General features: G+C 42.1%; 3 protein-coding genes across 3 annotated transcripts; 1 reads left to right on the forward strand and 2 right to left on the reverse strand.

Moving 5' to 3' along the window:
* Positions 1-1286: 1286 nt before the first annotated feature.
* gemin4 (gem (nuclear organelle) associated protein 4) lies at positions 1287-11093 on the forward strand. Its single transcript, XM_080428597.1, has 6 exons — positions 1287-1511; positions 2677-4728; positions 5653-5806; positions 8066-8336; positions 9117-9905; positions 10144-11093. Exons 1-6 carry the CDS (start codon positions 1490-1492, stop codon positions 10363-10365), a joined length of 3510 nt encoding a protein of 1169 aa, XP_080284723.1. The 5' UTR covers positions 1287-1489; the 3' UTR covers positions 10366-11093.
* A 658-nt stretch (positions 11094-11751) lies between these two features.
* LOC308085456 (TLC domain-containing protein 3A-like) lies at positions 11752-17029 on the reverse strand. The gene is made up of 5 exons (XM_080428614.1): positions 16662-17029; positions 15294-15377; positions 14635-14854; positions 12720-12815; positions 11752-12112 (listed from the first exon to the last, which is right to left on the reverse strand). Exons 1-5 carry the CDS (start codon positions 16781-16783, stop codon positions 11819-11821), a joined length of 816 nt encoding a protein of 271 aa, XP_080284740.1. The 5' UTR covers positions 16784-17029; the 3' UTR covers positions 11752-11818.
* A 1211-nt stretch (positions 17030-18240) lies between these two features.
* On the reverse strand, positions 18241-19668 carry LOC308085778 (GTPase IMAP family member 4-like; the record flags this gene model as incomplete). Its single annotated transcript, XM_080429088.1, has 2 exons — positions 18241-18815; positions 19374-19668. The coding sequence occupies 2 exons, from the start codon at positions 19666-19668 to the stop codon at positions 18241-18243; spliced, it is 870 nt and encodes a 289-aa protein (XP_080285214.1).
* Positions 19669-20572: the final 904 nt, after the last annotated feature.

A 20572-nucleotide genomic window follows, 5' to 3' on the forward strand; every position in this document is an offset into this window, starting at 1 on the left:
CCCCGTGGTTATTCCCAAGACCAAAAATAGATTTGAATATAGTGGAACTAAAGAAAGACTGGGATAATAACGAGAAAGGACAAAAGGCAAGCAGTTATGTCAAGAACAGATATTATAGCTACCTAGAAATATATACGGACGGGTCCAAAGATGAAAAAGAAAGAGTAGGCTCAGGAGTATACATACCAGCCATGAGTGTTAGAATAGGGAGAAGAATTCCGGACCAGCTATCAGTGTATACATCAGAGATGATGGCGGTAATAATAGGGTTACAGTGGGTGGAAGAGGTCAGGCCAGACAGAGTGGTGTTTTGCGTTGACGCAGTATCAGTGCTGTTAAGTCTCCAGAGCCTTAAATCTACAAGGGAAGATTTGGTATTGGAAATCCACCAAAGTATGTACAGGCTATATAGGATAGGTGTGGAGGTGTGCTTCTGTTGGGTGCCAGCGCATGTAGGGATAGAAGGGAACGAGGAGGCAGACAAAATTGCTAAAAAAGCTACAGAAATGATAGAGGTCTTAGAAGTACCGTTTGGTAAAGGGGAAGCAAAGGCAATTCTGAAGAAAGAAGTTATGAAGAAATGGCAGGATAGATGGGACTTAGATAGCAGTGGAAGGACATACCATAAAATTCAGAAAACCATCAGTGCACAGGGGGTGGTGAGAGGGAACAGAAGGGAGGAGACGGTCCTGACCAGACTGAGGTTCGATCACACAGGGTTAAATAAAACATTATTCCTAATAGGGAAAAGTGTAAGTGATGAATGCGCAGAGTGCCATGAGATAGAAAACGCAGAACATATTTTAATGCAATGTAGGAAATACAGGGAAGAGAGGAATACACTAATGAATAGCGTAACTGAGGCAGGGAGACAGTGGAGCCTATTAGGTATTCTAGGAACAACAGGAGACGGGGTAAAGGACACACAAAAAGCAGTGGTGGAATTTTTGAAGGAGATAGGGGTGTTTCACAGGGTGTAGGCAGGGTGCAGTGCTATCATTAAAAGATAGCCACACTATAAATTAGAATAACGGTGAATGGAATAGAGAAGTGTAGGGAGTCAGACTACATACTCCGGTACAGTAGGTGGCGGTATGCACCTAAAAGCAAACGGTTGCGACCCGCCATAAAACCAAAGAAGAAGAAGAAGAAGAAGAAGAAGAAGAACGCATGCAGTGCTCATGTTGTCCTCCTAATGGCGCTGTGAGGACGCACAAGACGCCAGCGAAGATGGCGAGATACCGCTCTTCACGACGACACGAACACGTTGATGCGGAAGAGAGGAAGCGCTCCATGCTATTTTCTGGCAGTTAAAACTTTCTGTGAAATATTCGCTGAATTAGGATTTGTGTCTCTAGTTTACTCATAACTGTCTGTCGCAAGCACTGAAATAAAGTGTTAGTGTTCTGTATGGTTTGTGTTGTGTACATACTTAACGCTAGTATGGTGATGTGAAAACTTGACCAACGTGCACTTCTACTCGACCGTTATGTCAATAACAATGGACAAAGGTATCGTTACCGTTTTGTATCATTACAATATTATATGCAAGCACTGGCGATCTAATCCGTTCCCTCCACTGATCTCGTTCAACCTAGCCTTAGATCAAGACTATGCTCCGGCTGTATTGTATCGAGTCTGACTTTTAATTTCGTATCTACGAGAGTCTTAGCGACCACCGCCCAGTTTGCCCTGGAATTTCACCAGTAAAGCCTGTATTTCTCCGAACATGTACAAATGCAAAATATAAGGTGCTTACCCGCTTGCCCAAAATGTTAAATATGTGGCCGGCGTATTTGTGCAATGTATTAGTCCATATTGTTCAATATAGAAGTGTTTTAATACCGTCTGTGGACGATTCTGACGGTAGTTCCGGAATCCGGCGGCAGTGACGAGGCGCATCCGGTGAAAGACGGAATTACACTCAATGTAAACGAGGGGGGGAAATGGCGTTTGGCCACAGACGTGATTAAAACTCTTCTTTATTGAAAAATATGGACTAATACATTGTATAAACACGCCGGGGCCCTAGTTAACATTTGGGGCAAGCGGGTAAGCACCTTATATTTAGCATTTGTCTTTAGTCTTGCATTAGTCTTGATCTAAGGCTACGTTCAACCCAGATTTGGTACAAACATGGGGTTAAATTAATTCAACTGCTATGCTACCAAAATTTGGAATGCCCTACCAACAGCCATTAGTGACGTTACCCTCCTTCAAAACCGTCATAAAAGAGCACCTGTCTGCAATTTGCAACTGGTCCTAGAAGTCTTCTAAGCTTGACATGCCTGAAATGACCCCCCCCCCTCCCCTTGTTTTCTGCACATATACTTTTATTGCTACTAGTGTTGATGATTTCTTGTATGTCTTTAAATGTCATACATGAATTGAATACATTGGACCATAATATAAATAAGCCCTTAGGACATGTTATGTTATCCTTTTAGCATTATTGTATAATTGTATCTCTGTACTATTTGTGCAAACTGTTAAAGTATTCATACAACTACCATACAATACAACCCTACAACTATCAAAAGTGTATACGGTAAATCATGACAGCACTTGCATGTTGCATCATTTGCATGGCAATCCTGTATTTCAAGTTCTGCCAACGGAACACCTGGCTGATCCATTTACTTTGCTTTGACGACGTATGTTTTCATCCACTTTCAGAGTCAGCAGTTCTCCAGGGAGGTTTCCTACTGGCTGACAAGCTGTGTCAGCCCAGATCCCTGTCTACCGTTCAGAAAGGTGACTGGGCTGCGGTGAGCACCCCCATCCTACAGGCACTCAGTGAACTCTCCAGACAGGATGACGGCAGCTGTGAACCGATTCTGAACACAAGCGCCACCCACTGGAGCAAGAGGCTGGTGTGTGTGTTATGGTGCAAGCTGCTGTGTGTTGAGAATGGAGAGGACGTCGAGACGGGCTGGAGGGAGAACCCTTTCTTCACGCTCCAGAGCGGTCTTCCTGAGGTCAGCCGTGTTGTGCTGCTAGAGCTGGTGAAATCAACGGGAGCCAGTGAGATCTTTGGACAGTTCTTCCTGGGGCTTCCCCAAGCTCAGGTCTGCACTGAGCTGGGCAGGCTGGCCGAGCACGTCGCGTCTAGCCCCACTACGGAGGAGGACATCCACCTCCTTCTGGATGTGTGGTGGGAACTGTGGAGGGGGAAGAGAGGAGGAGGAGAAGATAACACAGAGGAGATTTTCGCTAATCAGTTGGCTCGTCTCTCCTCATCTGATGGTCCATCTCATCAGATCGCCAAGAGGATCAAGTTAGATTCATCAGCTCTAAATCCAGCAGCAGTAACACTTGCATCCACCTCTGCCACCAGTGTTGTAACGGTTCTCCTACATGCGCTGATGGACATCAAAGATTCTCTGTCCACAGCAGACCTCTGCTGCAAAGCTCTGTCTATCTGCCTCGACACTCTCTTCACCTGCTTCCTCATAGACCGAGCAGTCACACTGTCTGCTGTAGACAAATTAAATTTCATTGCTAGGGTTGTGATGATCAGAGAAAGAAATCACATTAAACTTAGCTCTGAGCTTCTCCAGGAAGCCCAGAGGGACCTGTCGGCATCTCACAGCCCAAGTCCGTTTAGATCCTGTGGAATTACCCTAAGCCAAGCCCTGAAGATCATAATTGAACTTACACAGTGTTGGCAAGACAGAGGGCTGCTGAAGACAAGTGACAGCGGTAATCGTAGTTACTCAGCATTCAAGCTTGACCAAAGTATTCAAAGAACCCTCAAAGCCCTGGGCAATGGGGACATGACATTACCCAAGACTATGAGTGGCACAGATAATTGTCAGTCCCTCATGGAGCTGAAGCACACACTCAGAGGGCTACTGGAGTCACTAACATTCCCCTCTATACAGAGCAGCCCTGAGGTAATTGCTAGAGTAACCATGGCCATCATTGACTATCGCCTGGAAGATTACGCTGACCTTGCTGTGCTGTTTGCTTCTGAGACCAGCTGGTCCATACATGACAAGCACTGGATGGAATGCCTGGAAAGGAACCAGTCAGCCTTCCAGCAGCATGAAACACTGATGAAACTAGTGTCCACGCTCGCTGCTAAATTCCATAGTGACTCTGCAGATGTAAGCCAGTGCAGAAGACTGATGAAGATTGTGGTAGACATTTTCTCAAAGCTCAACCTGGAGGACAAGAACAAATCACTGGCTGCCATACTGGGAACCTCTAATAAAGGGCTGTTTGGCTACTCTCTCCCCGGCGCAATAGCGGATGGATTTGGACAAGAACTCAACATGGCCTTCAACTGCATCATTCAGGGAGGGGGCGGAGCCTCCACGGCGGTGTTGCAAAACAACCTGAACACGGCCGTTGCCTTGATCGCCAGAGTGGCGTTTCAGAATCCCGAAGCCACTTTAAAGAGTTGCTGCCATGCAGCGGTGTTCAATAAGGGGGCTTTCTCTCTCATGGCGAAGATCCTGCAGCAGCTACCTGGACTGAGAGCAAAGCGGAGACGGGACGAGGCACAGCAGAGCGATGAAGAGGCCAGGAGCCTGCTCTGCATTTGTCTGCAGGAGACGATCACAACCAAACCGTTGTCAGCCAATGAGGGGGAACAGCTGCTCAGGTTCCTGGTTCTGTTGATGGAACCCGTGAACGAGGCTGAAGGAGAAGATGGGAGGCAAAGTTTTCTCTGCATCCAGGAGGTTGTGGGAGACTTTGTCCTCCCTCACCTGTACACAATAAGTGAGTATACTGTCTGCTTCTTGCTTTGAAAGATCTGGCATGTGTTGAGATGAGAGCAGTGGTGGAAGAAGTACTCAGATATTTTACTTAAGTAAAAGTAGCAATACCACAATATAAAAGTAAAAGTATTTTTGTGTGTTCAAAATGTCACTTGAGTAAAAGTAAAAAAGTATTGGCATCAAAATATACTTAAAGTACCAAAAGTAAGAGTACTAAAATGTTTGAAAATAGCAGATCTACAAGCTCACAACGTTGTGAACTTGTAGATCGGCTATTTTCAAATAGTATGTATAGAATAGGGCTAAAGTGGTTAATGTATGTTTTATAATATAATAATTTATATCTGCAAAGTAACTAGTAGCTAAAGCTTTCAAATTATTGTAGTGGAAAGTAAAAAATACCTCAAAATTGTACTTAAAGGGGAATTTTGGACCATGGCTTTCTTAAAAAATAAACAATTAAAAACGGAAGTCTCGCTAGACGAGATTGAAATCTCGAGATTCCAATCTGGGTTGCATAGTGTTCTGTCACTATGAACGTCAGATCTCACCAAAAAAAAGAAAAAGCTATTAAAATACGTGATCTGGCGCAAGGCCTATTGGCACACGTTTTAAGCTGTGGCGGACCCGGGATGGAGTTATGAAATGTTTCTACTGTACCATTCATCCTAAGATATCATAGCATCATAGAAAATGTAAGAAAACCGTGGTCCAAAATCCCCCTTTAAGTAACAGTACTTGAGTAAACGTACTTAGTGACTTTACACCACTACAAAGTCATTTATAGAATTATTTGGGCTGAAATATATACGTTTAGGTTATTAAAAATATATATATATTACATTATTGTTTAGTGGTAAGATTGAATTTATGAATGGAAAATTCTTGTCTGTCTGACCAAATAACTTGGCACTGATGTCCACAGAATGTGGTCCCATAAGCCTGGAACTGAGTCTCCAGCTTCTCCATGCTGCCTTTTCTCTGGACCGCCATGATGCAGCTTCTCCACATTGGGTCTTGGACTGCTCTCCATTTCCCCTGCTCTACACACTGGCCCAGCTCCTTAACCAGGCCATCAGGTAGGTGCTTAGTCTCATCAAGAATACATTTTATTGTCACACATCACAGGTTTGCGTTTACAGGTGTAAAGAAGTTTGTGAAAAGAAAAGGGGGGGGGGGCAAGGAGAGAAACAGAAAAGAAACATGTCAAAGATATCTACATATATACACATACATATACATACATGTAGCATAAAAAAATGTAACAGATATAAACTGTATATACAGGAGGTTAGACATAAGGTGCTAAGAAGTGGCAACGTATTGGTAGGTCCACATAGCAGCAGATATGTACAGGAGGTTAGACATAAGGTGCAAAAGAAGCAGCACATCAACTAGTCCACTTAAAAGGATCACTGGATAATAAGCTTTATATGCCTTAATACATTATAATTGCCCTCTATAACTAAAATTAAAGACACCTTAAATATTTTAGAAACAGTTCATCTGTTACTCCAGAGAAAAATTGCAAATTGATGCATTGTCATTTGTCTATGTGTGGTCCAGCCCTTCAATGTATGGAATGCATGTGCAAATAAAACATATTTAAAATATTGATTTGATGCTCATATCAACCTTAGGAAGTATTAAGTTGTTTTTTATTTGCACATGTATTCCATACATTCCATAGGGCTGGACCACACATGGACAAATCACATCATCAACTTGCAACAGGCATTGTCCCGCTTGAGTAAAACATGAACTATTTCTAAAATAATTACAATATTTAAAGGTGTTTTTAGTTATAGAGGGCAATTATAATGTATTAAGGCATACAAGGCTTATTAGCCAGGGATTCTAAGAACTAAGAAGGTAAAACTTCACAGGCAGTAAAGATCCACAAAGGAAAGTAGTTTGATTGATTGAATACTTTATTAGCAATTTGCAAAAAAAAACTAACGAAAGTACAGTTCAATTCAAGGTCAGCTAAGAGGATTTTAAACCCAAGAAAGCCTATGGTTTGTTTCCATTGGGGTCCTTTGTACTCAATTCATAGACATTTAATGACAGACAGATATACACTACTATGCAAAACATCATAAAAGCAGTTTGAAAACAGGAAAACTAAAATATGTACAGTAAACACTTCGAGGGGGGGGGGGGGCTAGGCTTTGACTTTTACAGGGGCCAGTTTCGAATTGCAGCCACCTGTAGGTACTCTTTTAGAGCGGTTTTGAAGGAGAGTAGGGTTTTACACTCCTTCACGGCTTTTGGTAGGACATTCCACATTTTGTGGCATAGCAGGAGAACAAATTCAAACCCTTCTGCACTCAACATAAGGAAAAACAGTCCGTCAAAGAAAGTGTTCTGGTGTGGCAGGCCAGCCAGCCTGGTGAGAGGCGGTGGTGTTCAGGCCTTGTTCAACAGTCTGACCACATGACATGTACTTTCTGTTTGAATGGTGGCTTTTGTTTTCTTTAAGCCTGATTTATGCTAAAGTTGCGCGAAGAAATAGCTCACTATGTGTCACGCTGCAACATGTGAGCTTGTTGATTGGCTATTTTTGGTTCTTCTTGTTGTGACACCCGTGTGCACAACTAGCGTAACTCAGGCTTTAGTCCTCAGGTGTTTCCACTTGACTTGCCTTTAGAGAGTAGCGATAATTATCATCCTGATTTTCATAGCGCCATGTCAAAAGTGCTTGACAAATGTATTGAAAACAATACATTTAAAAAAGGACGGTAAGCAATTATGCCCCAGAATAAATTAGAATCAAGGTATAACACAAAAAGTGATGAGGACCCAAGTTCGAATGCAGTATCTCGCATGTTTCCCCTTGATTTCCTGTCTCGTCTCTACACTCTGTCTAAATAAAATGTCCAAAGATAATCTACACACACACACACATACTGTGTATATATAGACAGAGCATAGCAGTGGCGGCCATTTTGTTTACTAGCTCTGGTTCCACAGAAACATATTCAGATATTCAGCCCATAGAGTTCTCTGAAAATATTTATAATAATTATTTTAAGCCTGGAACCAAGCCATCCAGGCACCTGGTGAATCATGACCATAAAACATTTTATTCTGTGTCAAAAAATAATATTTGAAAACCACAGGGCTTAAAATAATGAATACAAATACTTTCGGAAATCTCTGTGTTGAATGAATGGGCTTTCTATCTGTGGAACCAGTAATACATTAATAACAAATATATATATATATATATTATATATATATATTAAAAAAATATATATTTTTTTTAATTAATGATGTACTAAATTAAAATAACCCTTAACTTTTGGAAACTAAATCTATGTTGTTGGGACCACCAGATGCTGGGACCAGCCGCTAGAGGACGTTGGACACCATCTGTCAATGGACCTCAAGGAGCCTCTGGTCTCTGTGCTGACCGTAGTGGCCCAGGCGGTGGGTCGGGAGGTGGCGTCTGCCCCCAGTACCTGGTCCCGGGCTCTCTTCTGGCTCTACAACAAGGTCGAGGAACTGGACTGGACGGTCCGGTTCCACCTGAAGCCTGTGTGGGGGGAGCATTTCAAAAACGAGGCGCCGTCATCGCTGCTGGCTGTATGTGATCTGCCTGAGCAGGTAGGATATAGAATGTAGATTTGTCCTGTGTTGGTTGTTTAACCCGTTAAAACTGGGAAAGCATCTGTGTCATTTTAGATTTGAGCTATAGCACATTGGTTGGCTATTCGAAAATAGCAGATCTAGATCTGCTATTTTTGAAAATGTGTACAAATCTTTGAATATATTTTTAGATGGGGGTCGGTGGCCAAGTACATGTAATTTTGGTGGTCCTTGACATGAAATGGTTTGAGAACCACTGATATAGCAACATAAGTTTTTCAGAAAACTGTTTTAGATTTAGTTTGTTTTTGGATTTAGAAGACATTTGTACTGTAGGATCAGCCTCAGGTCTTATTGGGTTAACCAACAGTAGATGCTTATCATTTTTCTTTTAAGGGGTAAGCAGCACAGGAAAGTCCCACACACTGTTGTCATTTACAGAAATCTTTATTGCATAAATGCGATAAAGATTTCTGTAAGTGAAGACAGTGTGCAGGACATTCCTTATTCTTTGTGTTGTCTGCTTTCTACTACACACATGTCCTGGTAGGTGAGCAAAAGGATACTCTTTTGCTACTTTAGCAAATCTTCTCTTTTAGGGGTCCCTGGCACAAAACATTTTCGGATGGGGGGGGGGGGGGGCAAATACATATCAATTTGGGGTCCCTTGGCACGAAGAAGTTAGAGAATTACTAGAAGACATTCGTAGATCGGTCTCAGGTCTTAATGGGTTAAAGGGTAATCAAATGAAACAATGATGTCCACATTATAATCTTTACTTTTATTCCCACTCTCTAGGAGTGGTCTGGTCTGGAACTGGCTTTGTATGGCCAGGGAACCGGCCTGTTGGCCTGGGTGGAGTGTTGCTCCATATCAGACAGCCTCCAGTCCACCATGCTGTCCTGCCTCTCCCTGGACCAGCGTCAGCCAGTCCACGTCAACATGTTCAGCAAAGGCCTGCTGGTGGCCATCACCCAAACCCTGCCCTGGTGCTCCATCTCCGAGTGGACCAGGCTTCTCAGAACCTTGAGAACATTGCTTCAGTCAGGCCAGCTCCATGTTCCATATTCCCTGGAGTATGCAGACTATCTGCCCCTTCTGAATCTAAGGGAGTTCTCCTGTGAGCTTCGGCTGTCCGTCCTCCTCCTCCGTGTCCTGCAGTTCCTCTGCGGCTCCAGTTGCTCCGACTGGCTGCCGGTAGAAGGCTGGGCCTATGTGGGGAGGCTGTATGCCCTTTCCATGAGGGAGATGCTGGAGTCAGTGAGAAGGAAGCTGCCCCTCACGTCATCCAGCACATCGTCCGTCTCTCCTAAAAGCGGCGCTACATCTGACTCTCCCACAACATCTGACCCCATCTCCACATCATCCAAATCTCCCAAAGCAGTTAAGGACCCACCAGGTCCGGAAGACATTTCCCCAGTGAAGTTGGCCACCACACCCCAGGCAGCCATAACCATACCTAGCTCATCAGAACCCTCTGTCGCCACTCCACCTGAGGAGCAACAGAAGAAAGGAACAAGGACAGTTTGCAGCCAGGAGGTTCTTTTTGTATTGAGCCAGCTTTTCTGTCACGTCCAACATGCTCAGGTCAGACATTAATTTATCAACTACGCAATGCCAGGGTTGTTTCACATTTTGTTCCACTGACCTAATTGTGCTTATTCATGCACTGCATTAACGTAGTCATACTTGTTGACAGACTAACTAAATATATTCTCTGAAAAGCAAGCTTACACTGCAACGCATTGTGAGCTTGTAGATCGGCTATTTTCACAGAATAGGGATGCTAGGGTTCATGTAGTTAATGGTCTCATTTGTTTCTCAGGTCATGATGCCAGGGGGGCAGTGTGAATCTCTGTTCCTGTGTGCCCTGGAGATCCTGACTCACTACGAGGCGGTCATAGCTGCCTTCCCAGACAGTTGCAGCCACTTGGAGATGGACAACACCAGGCACTTTTTCTCCACCATCACAGAAAACCTAGAGAGCAGAGAAATGAAGGCCGTCCTGCAGCAGAAGATAGCTCAGCTCATGCTTTCTGTGGCGTAACACAGCTCATGTTCTTCCTCTTCTATTGGAGATTCGGAATGTAGAGTTCTTGTTTATCAACCCGTTCCAAATTAATTCCGTTTTTTTTTCTTTTCGGAATCTAAGAATTCTTTGACTTAAGCCTAATTTACTTCATCATACGATGGTTTCGCTCTCCGATTGAGGCTCGTGCAGGGCCCGAATATTCGCACGACAGACATTTCGTATCTCATAAAAGTTGACTGGAGGGGACCTCCCTCTGAACAATGTCACACACCAGACCCCCACAACGGTAGAGGAACTATCCGAGAGAGGCCAACCTGTGGCCGGTAAATTCCTGCCAATTAAAACAATTTTGGGTCCCAAATATGATGACTAAATTCCAGAAGATAATAGGTTACATCAAAGCATGTAGTCAAACTATTTAAAAACTTTGCTCGTCTACTGGACAAATACTACTTGCTTTTCTGACCGTAATGACATCTAAAAGGAAGGCATCAAATATGCTAATCCTCTATTTTCATTGAGCAACACCATCGTACAGGAGCATTAATTAGGCTTTTGGCACAGTTGGTGCATCACTGGGTGATCTTTTTCTCAGACTAAAGCCATTCACTTGCTTTTCTCAATACGACACATCAATGAATCATGTCTGTGTAGTATGCTTCATTGTTTATTTCAAATTGCAAATATGGAGTGGTTATTTTTGTCTGGAATTCTTTTTCTTCAATAAAGGCAGTTATATTATTCATAGTGTTTTTAAACTAATTTGTCAGTGGATAAAAGGCACTTAATAAAATATATCTAATACAGCAACAAGTACAAGCATAGTAATATAGAAATGGTCTTGGTGCTTTCTTTAACATTACTGACAAATTCTTCATGACGGGATGACCTGAGTGTTAGTCTCTTTACAGTACATTACATTACGATTACAGCACAAACTACACATAGGACATGGTCTTGCTTTAAAAAGCTGGTAAGCCCTACAATGTTAAAAAATAGTGAGAAACGGATGTTCAGCTGAAGAAAAGAGACTTCCCTTGTCTCAATGCAGGTTCAGTTCATTCTTCTAATGGATTGAAATAAGGATAACTAATATCAATTTGTGTGTGCATCTCTCTCTCTATATATACAGTACTGTGTGTGTGAGTGTGTGTATATATATATATATACATATATACACACACACATTGTATATATTAATATACAAGATTAGTGTCTTAAGCCCTTCTAATGAAACAAAACACTTGCATAAAATACATGTGCTTCATGACAATGAATAATACTTTTAACTCAATCTGAATTTCATAAAGAGCGCCGCACGAAACAAAACCAAACAAATCAAAGCTAGAACAAACCAAAAAAACTAACAACAGTAGCAAGAAACTAAGTGAAACAACTGGCTTAGAAAGAAGGCAATCCATAATTTTATTTTTCTGGGAAACGATTTAAAAGAAAGAATAGATGATGTTCATTTTGACTTTGACTTGTCTGTGACTTCAACCTTCCCTCTCCTCTGTCTCTGATAGAGCCTGTAGGCTTTCCTACACAGGAGACTAAACCAGTAGAGCTGAGGAGCCAGGAGAGTGAGGCAGGCTATGTTGCAGTGAAGAGGCAGATGGAAGGCCGCCTTGTGCAGGGGAACGTCATACTTTAGTCCATACATCCAGTACATATAGGGGAAAATCAGGATACGACAGATGAAGAAGCTCAGTAGAACAATGACACCATTGATCACGTGGAGCACTCCGTCTTGAAGGCCCAGCTAGACAAGAGTGACAGCACAAAGATTGGAATTAAAAAAGGCATGCACACATTTTTTTACGGCTACAAATTTGGGCAAGATTTCAGCACTAACAGAGCCCCCATTCACTTCCAATATAAAATGAAAGTTAAGTATTTAAAAAAAAGTATGAAACGTATATGAAAACAATTAGTGGAGGCAGTAGTTCTGTGGCCTACTGGCAGTGTGTGCACCAGAAATGTTGCGCTGATCAGTCCAGCGGTTTGCAAGATTAGCTCAGAACACACAGACAGAAAGATTGACTATCCCTTTTATAGATTGCTAGACTCCTGCATAGCCACACTATAAGACTACACATAATAGTCGATTATACTTTAGCATGAAGTGTTAAGTACAAAAGCCCATTCATTCACTGTACATCCGTGTTGCTTGAAATCACTATTTTTGGTTAAAAAAACAACATTGTTGGCAAGCGACAGTCTTACGGCAAATGATTAGGCTTTTAGTATTTACTCCACAGAGCTAGAGTAAGGCACCAACAGGAGTCAACCACAACAGCCAGTAGGGACACTTAGGCCCAGAGGTGGGGTGTACCAGTCATCATCGGATACTTTGGCCAGATGTTTACCTGAATGAGGATCTTTCCCATGGAGATGAAGGGAGTGCTGAACTCTAAGCAGAAGATACAGCCACAGAAGAAGTCTCCTACATCTCCTTTGACGAACTGTAAAACAGGCAGCTTGTATGTGTTAATAAATGTAGCTCCACACACACACACACACACACAGTGTATGTCATTATGAACATGTTAACCATAAGGGACCCAATTAAACTCTGTGTACTCTATGTACTGTGTGTGTCAAGCTGACCTCACCATAGCCCTTATGTGTGCAAACATTGATGCATTTACATTAGCATGCATGCAAACAACCACACACCAGGGCATACACACAAACTCAAGACACAAACAAATGCATGAACAGGAAAGAGACAAATTAAGATAGCTCGTGTTATGACAAATCAGAAATTAGTTATCTGAAAATTGAGAAAGATTTTATGTTATATTTGTATTTATTTTTGTCTTGTCATAATGCTTGTTGCACTAAGGTCCTGGAGTTCGTCTCACTGAATACTTGTATATAGATCTGATAACAAGTCAAGCAAGTTTTATCTTCTAAAAGATAAGAGTGGAAAAACCACCTATACAACATACGTTAGCTAGACAACATGTCTAGCTAACCAGCTAGACCAGCTCATACAGTATTATAGCTCCATAAAGAACCTCTCACTCCGCTATACAGCTCCGAGATGAGGTTCTATGTCGTTACCTTCCAGAATCGGGTGAACGTCCGCCAAGGCTCCGCTGTTTACCCTTTTGTATATGTCGTATCCCAAAACTAATGGTAGATTCCAAGCCGCACGGATGTTTAAAGTTTGGTTCGGCGCATAAAATTTTAGGAACGGAGCGAAACTACACGTTTAAATCGCTTATTCAGTCAGCCTGTGGCCATGTTTCCCATTGTAGCCAAACCGGGAGCAGTACTGGCAGCGGACGTAGGGGGGTTTTCCGGGTTGAATGGGAAACATGGCCACAGGCTGACTAAATAAGCGATTTAAACGGGTAGTTTCGCTCCGTTCCTAAAATTTTATGCGCCGAACCAAACTTTAAACATCCGTGCGGCTTGGAATCTACCATTAGTTTTGGGATACGATGTATACAAAAGGGTAAACAGTGGAGCCTTGGCGGACGTTCACCCGATTCTGGAAGGTAACGACATAGAACCTCATCTCGGAGCTGTATAGCGGAGTGAGAGGTTCTTTATGGAGCTAACAGTATTAGAGTATACTGTATCTCCATACCTGTAGACCACTGTTTCCCAAACAATGGGTCGGGAACCATTTGTGGGTCACGGAACCATTTTTATGGGTCATGAGTAAATATCCCCTTTTTCTTTTTCCTACAATTTTCTAATTATTTCAAAATATTTTCAAAAACAAAACAAAAACGGAAAAAAAAATTCAGAAAGGGCCCGGACTACTGGCCTAGCGGTCCGGCCACTTAAGCTCCAATGCAGCCTGACAGCGTGCTGCGGGTTTGAATCCCGATCGCTGCGTGTCACTCCCCGTCTCGCTCTCCCCATTTCCTGTCTATATACTATATATACTATCAAATAAAAGGCAGAAAAAGCCAACAAAATATCTTTAAAAAACGAAATAAAAAATGTTCAGAAAGGAAATTCTCAAAATCAAAGAAATTGCATATCTTCTTTTTTTTTTTAAGTAGTGAAAATAGCAGATATACTGTACAAGGTTACAACGTAGTGAGCTTGTAGATCGGCTATTTTCAGTAGTTTGGGTCCAGAGAAGAAATAAAAATGTCTCTTTTGGGTCTCGAGCTAAAACGATTGGGAACCACCTGCTGTAGACGACCAGGTGTAGGGTGAGACGTAGTGTGTGTGTGTGTGTGTGTGTGTGTGTGTGTGTGTGTGAGAGAGAGAGAGAGGGAGAGAGAGAGATATGGAGAGGAATAGATCCATCCTCACCAGAACGACGGGCACGAAGATGGCTAGCAGGACCAGGTGATGAAGAATTAACAGCCATTCTTTGCAGACAAACTTCTTCGCCGTGTGCAGCGAGTGACCTCTGCACGCAATGTCGTTGCCTTTGGCCTTCTGAAAATGGTAGTGGCTCAGGTACATGGCAAAGATGTCATATGCCATGTAGGGAGCTCCAAATAACACGAAGCCATCCACCAACCAGTGTCTGGATGTTGTGAAAAGGCAGAAAGAATGTTTTAACCCGCTCAATCCGGGGACAGAGACATTCAATCCTGGGACGCATCTCTGCTATTTTAGATTTCTTTGGGCTATTCAAAAATAGCAGATATACAAGTTTATAGCACGGCACCGAGTGTTGTGCTATGAACTTCTGAAGATCTGCTATTTTTTAAAAATCGTGAAAATTTGTGTGCAAACTATTTATATATATATTTTTTTTAAAGCGAACATTCGTAACTCAAATCTCGTGCCGTGCTATGAGCTTGTATATCTGCAATTTTTTGAATAGCTTGAAAGAAATCTAAAAATGACACAGATTCTTTCCTGGGTCTAAATGGGTTCATTTGTCTGTAGCGAGTTAAAAATGTGTATAAATTCCATACATGAAAAACTACGTCTACTGTAATGTTATTGTATGAACCTACCTGTCAGTCATTACATCCTTGCAGGAGGTAATGATGACTAGTCCGGCAGCGGTAGCCAAAGAGGCATGGATGGCTGAGACCAACCTAACAGATGAACATTGTATAATAATGGTCAGTGGGGGGGAAAACAAAACACTATTTTGTGGGGTTGCCAACTGTCCCTTGAAATACGGAATGGTCCCTTATTTGGCACTAAAAGAAGTGTCCCTCATTGCAGTGGTTCTCTAACCTTTTCAGACCGGGACCCCCAAAAATGATCATATTCTTTTAACTGGGGACCCCCCACCCTGACAAGCACTTGGAATTGTAGGAGTTGAGGCATTCAATTTTGTTTGACTCGGTTCTACAGATAACTATATGAAAATATCAGGTCTGAGGCGTTGTGAGCTTGTAGATCAGCTATTTTCACAATGTTTGCCTCTGTCTTATATTATTTGACAATTTGGCAATGTTTGACCCGTTTTTATAGTATAGTTTGTTGATTACTTTTGATGCAGTAAATGGTATTTTTATTTAGGTATTAAAAATGTCTTAATAATCCTTAAATTGTCACTTCACTGTAATCTGGGGACCCCCCAAAATCATGTGGTCCCGGATTACAGGCTGAGAACCACTGCCAAAACAACTTTGGCTCAAACAACTCATATACATACTTATATAATCCATGTTGTTAACCACTTAAACCCTAGGGCCTATAGACTGGGTACACTTTGGACCTGGGTTGTCTCTGTACTGCTTGTAGATCAAAAATGATAGCCGACGCGTTGTGAACAGTGGCGGAACAAATACTCAGATATTTTACTTTAGTAAAAGTAGCGATACCACAATATTAAAATGCTCTTGTTACAAGGCCTGTGTTCAAAATGTTACTTGAGTAAAAGTACAAAAGTATTGGCAGCAAAATGTACTTTAAGTACCAAAAGTACTAAAATGTTTGAAAATAGCAGTAGATCGGCTGTTTTCAAATAGCCTATGTATCAAATAGAGCTAAAGTGGTTCATGTATGTTTTATAATATAATGATTTATATCTGCAAAGTAACTAGTAGAGTAAAGTTTTCAAATAAATGCAGTGGAGTAAAACGTACAATATTGCCTCCGATATGTAGTGGAGTAGAAGTAAAAGTACTGAAAACTGGAAATACTCTAAGTACATTTTTTTTTTAAACCTTTTTTTAACCTAAAAATTGTACTGAAGTACAGTACTTTGAGTTGAGTAAATGTACCTAGTTACTTCCCACCAACTGGGTTGTGAACTTGTTGATCGACGCCTCCCTCATTTACATTTCAGGTATATAGTCGACAACCCCACCGCCAGCGATTAATAAATTAGCCTATTTATTCATTCAACAGTTAAAAGGGTTTCTTACCTCTCACTAACGCAGACCACGTCTGCATCACTCCAGCGCGTAAACGACGATCTGAGCACTTTTCTCAAGGTTATGAAGAGACCGGGGAAAAACACAGCCCCACATGCTAGGATCGTAAACATAATTATCGGACATACAATGATGTTCCACTTCCATCAGAAATAACGCGACAGCGTGGCGACAGAAAAGGGACGACCCTATACTAATAATCTGTTGTCCTCAGAAGATCTCTTCTGAGACTGAAGTTTAGGACTTGTTGATCTAAAGACTAGAGACTGTTGGACCCTGAGATCAATGTCCGACAGCAATAATCCGTATTCTACTAGTAGCCTAGCGCTCGCCCGTTTTTTGCGACGATGAGCTACTTGTTGAACAACTTCCCTGTTATTATTATGAAAAGCCCACGTCATCAGAGAGGCTGGCTTCTCTGTCAATAGGCATAATCGGCGGCGTTGCCATGTTTTGTGAGAGAAATGAGCAACTAGTCTATGAAAACTAATCTCTCAAGAACAGATTCCGACTAGCTCCGCCACACTGGCAAATTCAAATGAAAACATTTTCTCCCCCTTTGTTTGCCGATGGGTTCCCAGATTGATGTTTAAGCCCAAAAGAAGCGAGCCCTTCGGCCTTGAAACATATTGTTACGTTGGCTATTTGAGAAATGGCCGATCTACAAGCTCACAACCTGTCGCGAGGCGACGCGTTGTGAGCTTGTAGATCGGCTATTTTCAAAAAAATATTGGGAATTTTTTTTTATATTTTTTGAAACATTTCAACAACACAAATCTCGTATAGGGGGGGGGGGGGGGGGTCCCTGGCATAACATATTTTCAGATGAGGGTCTGCAGACAAATACATAGATTTGGGGGTTAATTTGGGACCCCCAAATTAATATGTATTTGTCTGCAGATATGAAAATGGTTGAGAAACACTGGTTTAAACAACATTAGGAAGCAAGCCCAAAATAAGGAACTTCACTTTAGAAACAATTGACCCAAAATAAGCAACTTCACTTTAGAAACAAACCCGCAACCCACAAATTAAAATACCAATATTTACAAGCAACTTACAGAAAAACAAGCCCAAAGTCGCTTATAATAGGCCTACGTGGCAACGCTGATAATGGGTTTCGCTCAGCGCTCTGATCCGGTCTAGAGCCCGCCTACTGTAACTGTATTACTGTGTCGTGACATTTCCGTATCCGTTCCAGTCTAGACGAAGGCCGGATGCGGATGAGCAGCCTGCAAAAGCAAATTGGGTCGGTCGAACGCAGTAAAGAACTTACAGTACAATACAGGCCCAGATAACCCTTGAGTGGATTAGAAGCTGCACGAATGGTGACCATAACTAAGGTTGTGTGTGCCACTTATAATTTTATTATAAAGAATGTATTAAACATGGAAAAACGATTTTATTGATGATGAAACAATAATTATTCCCATTTAGCTTCTCACTGGCCTTGCTAAACAGTATTTCTCAACAAATAAGTAGCCTAATATTTGTAATATAATACAACCATTTTGAATAAACAATAATAATTTAATTTATTTTAGTTTTGTTTCATGACGTATATAGTTCATTATCCATTCATTTGCTCCACTATCTCCAGCAGTTGAACAACCTCAGTCTTGTCTGTTGTGCACTGGTTTAAAACAAGATGCCTGTAGCCACATCTGTCCAACACCCAGTGCAGGGCCTCTCCTGTCTGCTCGATGTATTTCTCAATGTTCCTTCCTCTCAGCTCGCCTCCATAGGTGAACAGCACCACGGTGCTCCTCCAAACTCCATCACCCAAGACACCCAGGTACTTCTCCACTGCTCTCCTGTCCCTCTCTTTGAAAGAGTCCACAGGGATAGCCAATATGAATGCCAGTTTACTTCCTGGTGGACAGAGGGAAGGGCTTCGTCCAATCTCCAGCTGGACTTGTTCTGGCTGGGCCAGACCAAACAAACTCCATCCAGGGGTGTCCACCACTGTCATAGTCCACCGTGACACGTTCCCGTCAGCCACAGCACACTGGACAGTCTTTGTGCCAGTGTGAAACGCCTCTCTGTCCAGGATGAGGTTGCCTGCTGAACTCTTGCCAGATCTTCTCCTTCCCAGTAGGATGAGACCTAGGCCAGCTCTCATAGTAGGTGGCCCTGTCAGGAAGCCTATAATAAAACACAGCAATGGCTTTCAAATCAATTGTAACTGGACACACTTTATAAAAAGTAAAAAACAAACTAGCTTTCTCTTGAAAGTATAGCATGTCCTGAGCTCTCTGTTTGTTTCTGTTTGTTTGTGTACAGCCTCTTCTTATAAAACCTGGTGTTGACACATTTTTAACAATTCCAGGCCCATTTATAAATAGCTATTCATTAAAACAATTCTGGAAATTACTGTCCCATTACAACTTCTGGTAGCCATGATTGAGTATTTGTAAAGTTTCAGTAGAGACATCAACAACGTGTACAGTAGTGTACACGTTCTGAGTACTGCTCATCAGGGTCACAAACAATCTTTTAATGAATGCTAACACTGGTGGTGACTATTCTGTTCCATACTTGTTTGATACCATTGACCACAGCCATGTCTTACTGTAACTATATTATAGCAGTGGTATATATGAAACTGCCTTAAAGTAGTTCACATCATACTGTACATGAATAATCATACATATACATTTTTTTACCAGGTTTTGACTCATGCATGGTGGCTACAGAACTTACCTCTAGGCAGAACTGTTGGTCGCGAGGCCATCCGCACCTGCCTCGGTATCCCATCATGCATCACTGCCATGTCTGCGTCCTCTCTGCCTCCCTGCCACCTCCTCTCTGTCTTCCTCCTCAACTCCTCTCTCAACAAGGTGTACATCCTTTGCTGCACCTCAGTGGGTCGCATGTTGGCCTCCACCATCTTCTCTATCTTCTGTAACATCACCTGCACCTGACGCCCCGAGGCTGTGTCCTGGCTGCTCATGACATGGTACCTATTGCCACATCTCTCCAGAAGCCACTGCAGCATCCTTCCCTGACTTTTTATATGCATTTCTATAGGAAGGTGTCCTGTCAAATCAGTTGTTTTAAAGAGCTTAATTGCATGATAAAGCATGACATGTTTATCTAATATAGTTTATTTAAAAACAAAAGAATATGTATGCATACTCTACTTTCAAATCTTCCCTGGATTCCTGTTTACTCCCATATTGATATGTATCAAAACTCTAATCTCACCTCTAGAGCAGTTCATGGTTCAGCTACTACCCATCTCTGTGAGTGAATAAAACCCTACCCTGGCTCTGTTCTGCTAGCTCCGCATAGGTTCTACAGCCTTGCAGCAAGCTAAAAACCATGGGAATTATCATTATTATTATTATTATTATTATTATTATTATTATTACTAGTAGTAGTAGTAGTAGTAGTAGTAGTAGTAGTAGTAGTAGTAGTAGTAGTAGTAGTAGTAGTAGTATAACAATCACAATTGTTGAACGATGTAATGATTATACATTACGTTTTACAATTTCATTTGATTTAATTTAATTAATTACCTAACTTATCTCCGTGGGTGAAGAGGATCATGGCTCTTTGCCAGATGGTTGTCTCAAGCAGCCTCAGGTGGGCTTCCATGGTCTCCCACTCGCCCTGGCTGAACTGGGATGAGGTGGGAACCACCAGCAGAATGGCATGTAGCTCTGGTTGGCAGAGAGCCATTCCTCTGCACATCTCCCTGGCGGTTCTGTGTGGGGTGGCATGCCTGGACGACCAACCTGGCGTGTCAACCACTGCTACCTGCTTTCATCAGTGTTAGTCACAGTCAAAAGACAAAAATACAAACATTCATATTCACCAGTGGTGGACAAAGTACTCAACCCCAGTCCTCGAGTCAAAGTATAGATACTCCTGGTCAAATATTACTCAACAAAAAGTGA

This window comes from Gymnoscopelus braueri (assembly GCF_963280865.1).
Source record: "Gymnoscopelus braueri genome assembly, chromosome: 5".
Taxonomy (NCBI): Eukaryota; Metazoa; Chordata; class Actinopteri; order Myctophiformes; family Myctophidae; genus Gymnoscopelus; species Gymnoscopelus braueri.

What these genes read in the sequence shown, in the direction of transcription:
- gemin4 (XM_080428597.1), top strand. Translation starts at nt 1,490, where the DNA reads ATGTCAATAACAATGGACAAAG. An exon ending in CCCTCACCTGTACACAATAA is followed by an intron (nt 4,729 to 5,652) that starts GTGAGTATACTG and finishes TGATGTCCACAG; the next exon opens with AATGTGGTCCCATAAGCCTG. An exon ending in GTCACGTCCAACATGCTCAG is followed by an intron (nt 9,906 to 10,143) that starts GTCAGACATTAA and finishes TTTGTTTCTCAG; the next exon opens with GTCATGATGCCAGGGGGGCA.
- LOC308085456 (XM_080428614.1), bottom strand. Translation starts at nt 16,783, where the DNA reads ATGTTTACGATCCTAGCATGTGGGGCTGTGTTTTTCCCCGGTCTCTTC. An exon ending in AAGGATGTAATGACTGACAG is followed by an intron (nt 14,855 to 15,293) that starts GTAGGTTCATAC and finishes CACAACATCCAG; the next exon opens with ACACTGGTTGGTGGATGGCT. An exon ending in TGGGAAAGATCCTCATTCAG is followed by an intron (nt 12,113 to 12,719) that starts GTAAACATCTGG and finishes ACTCTTGTCTAG; the next exon opens with CTGGGCCTTCAAGACGGAGT.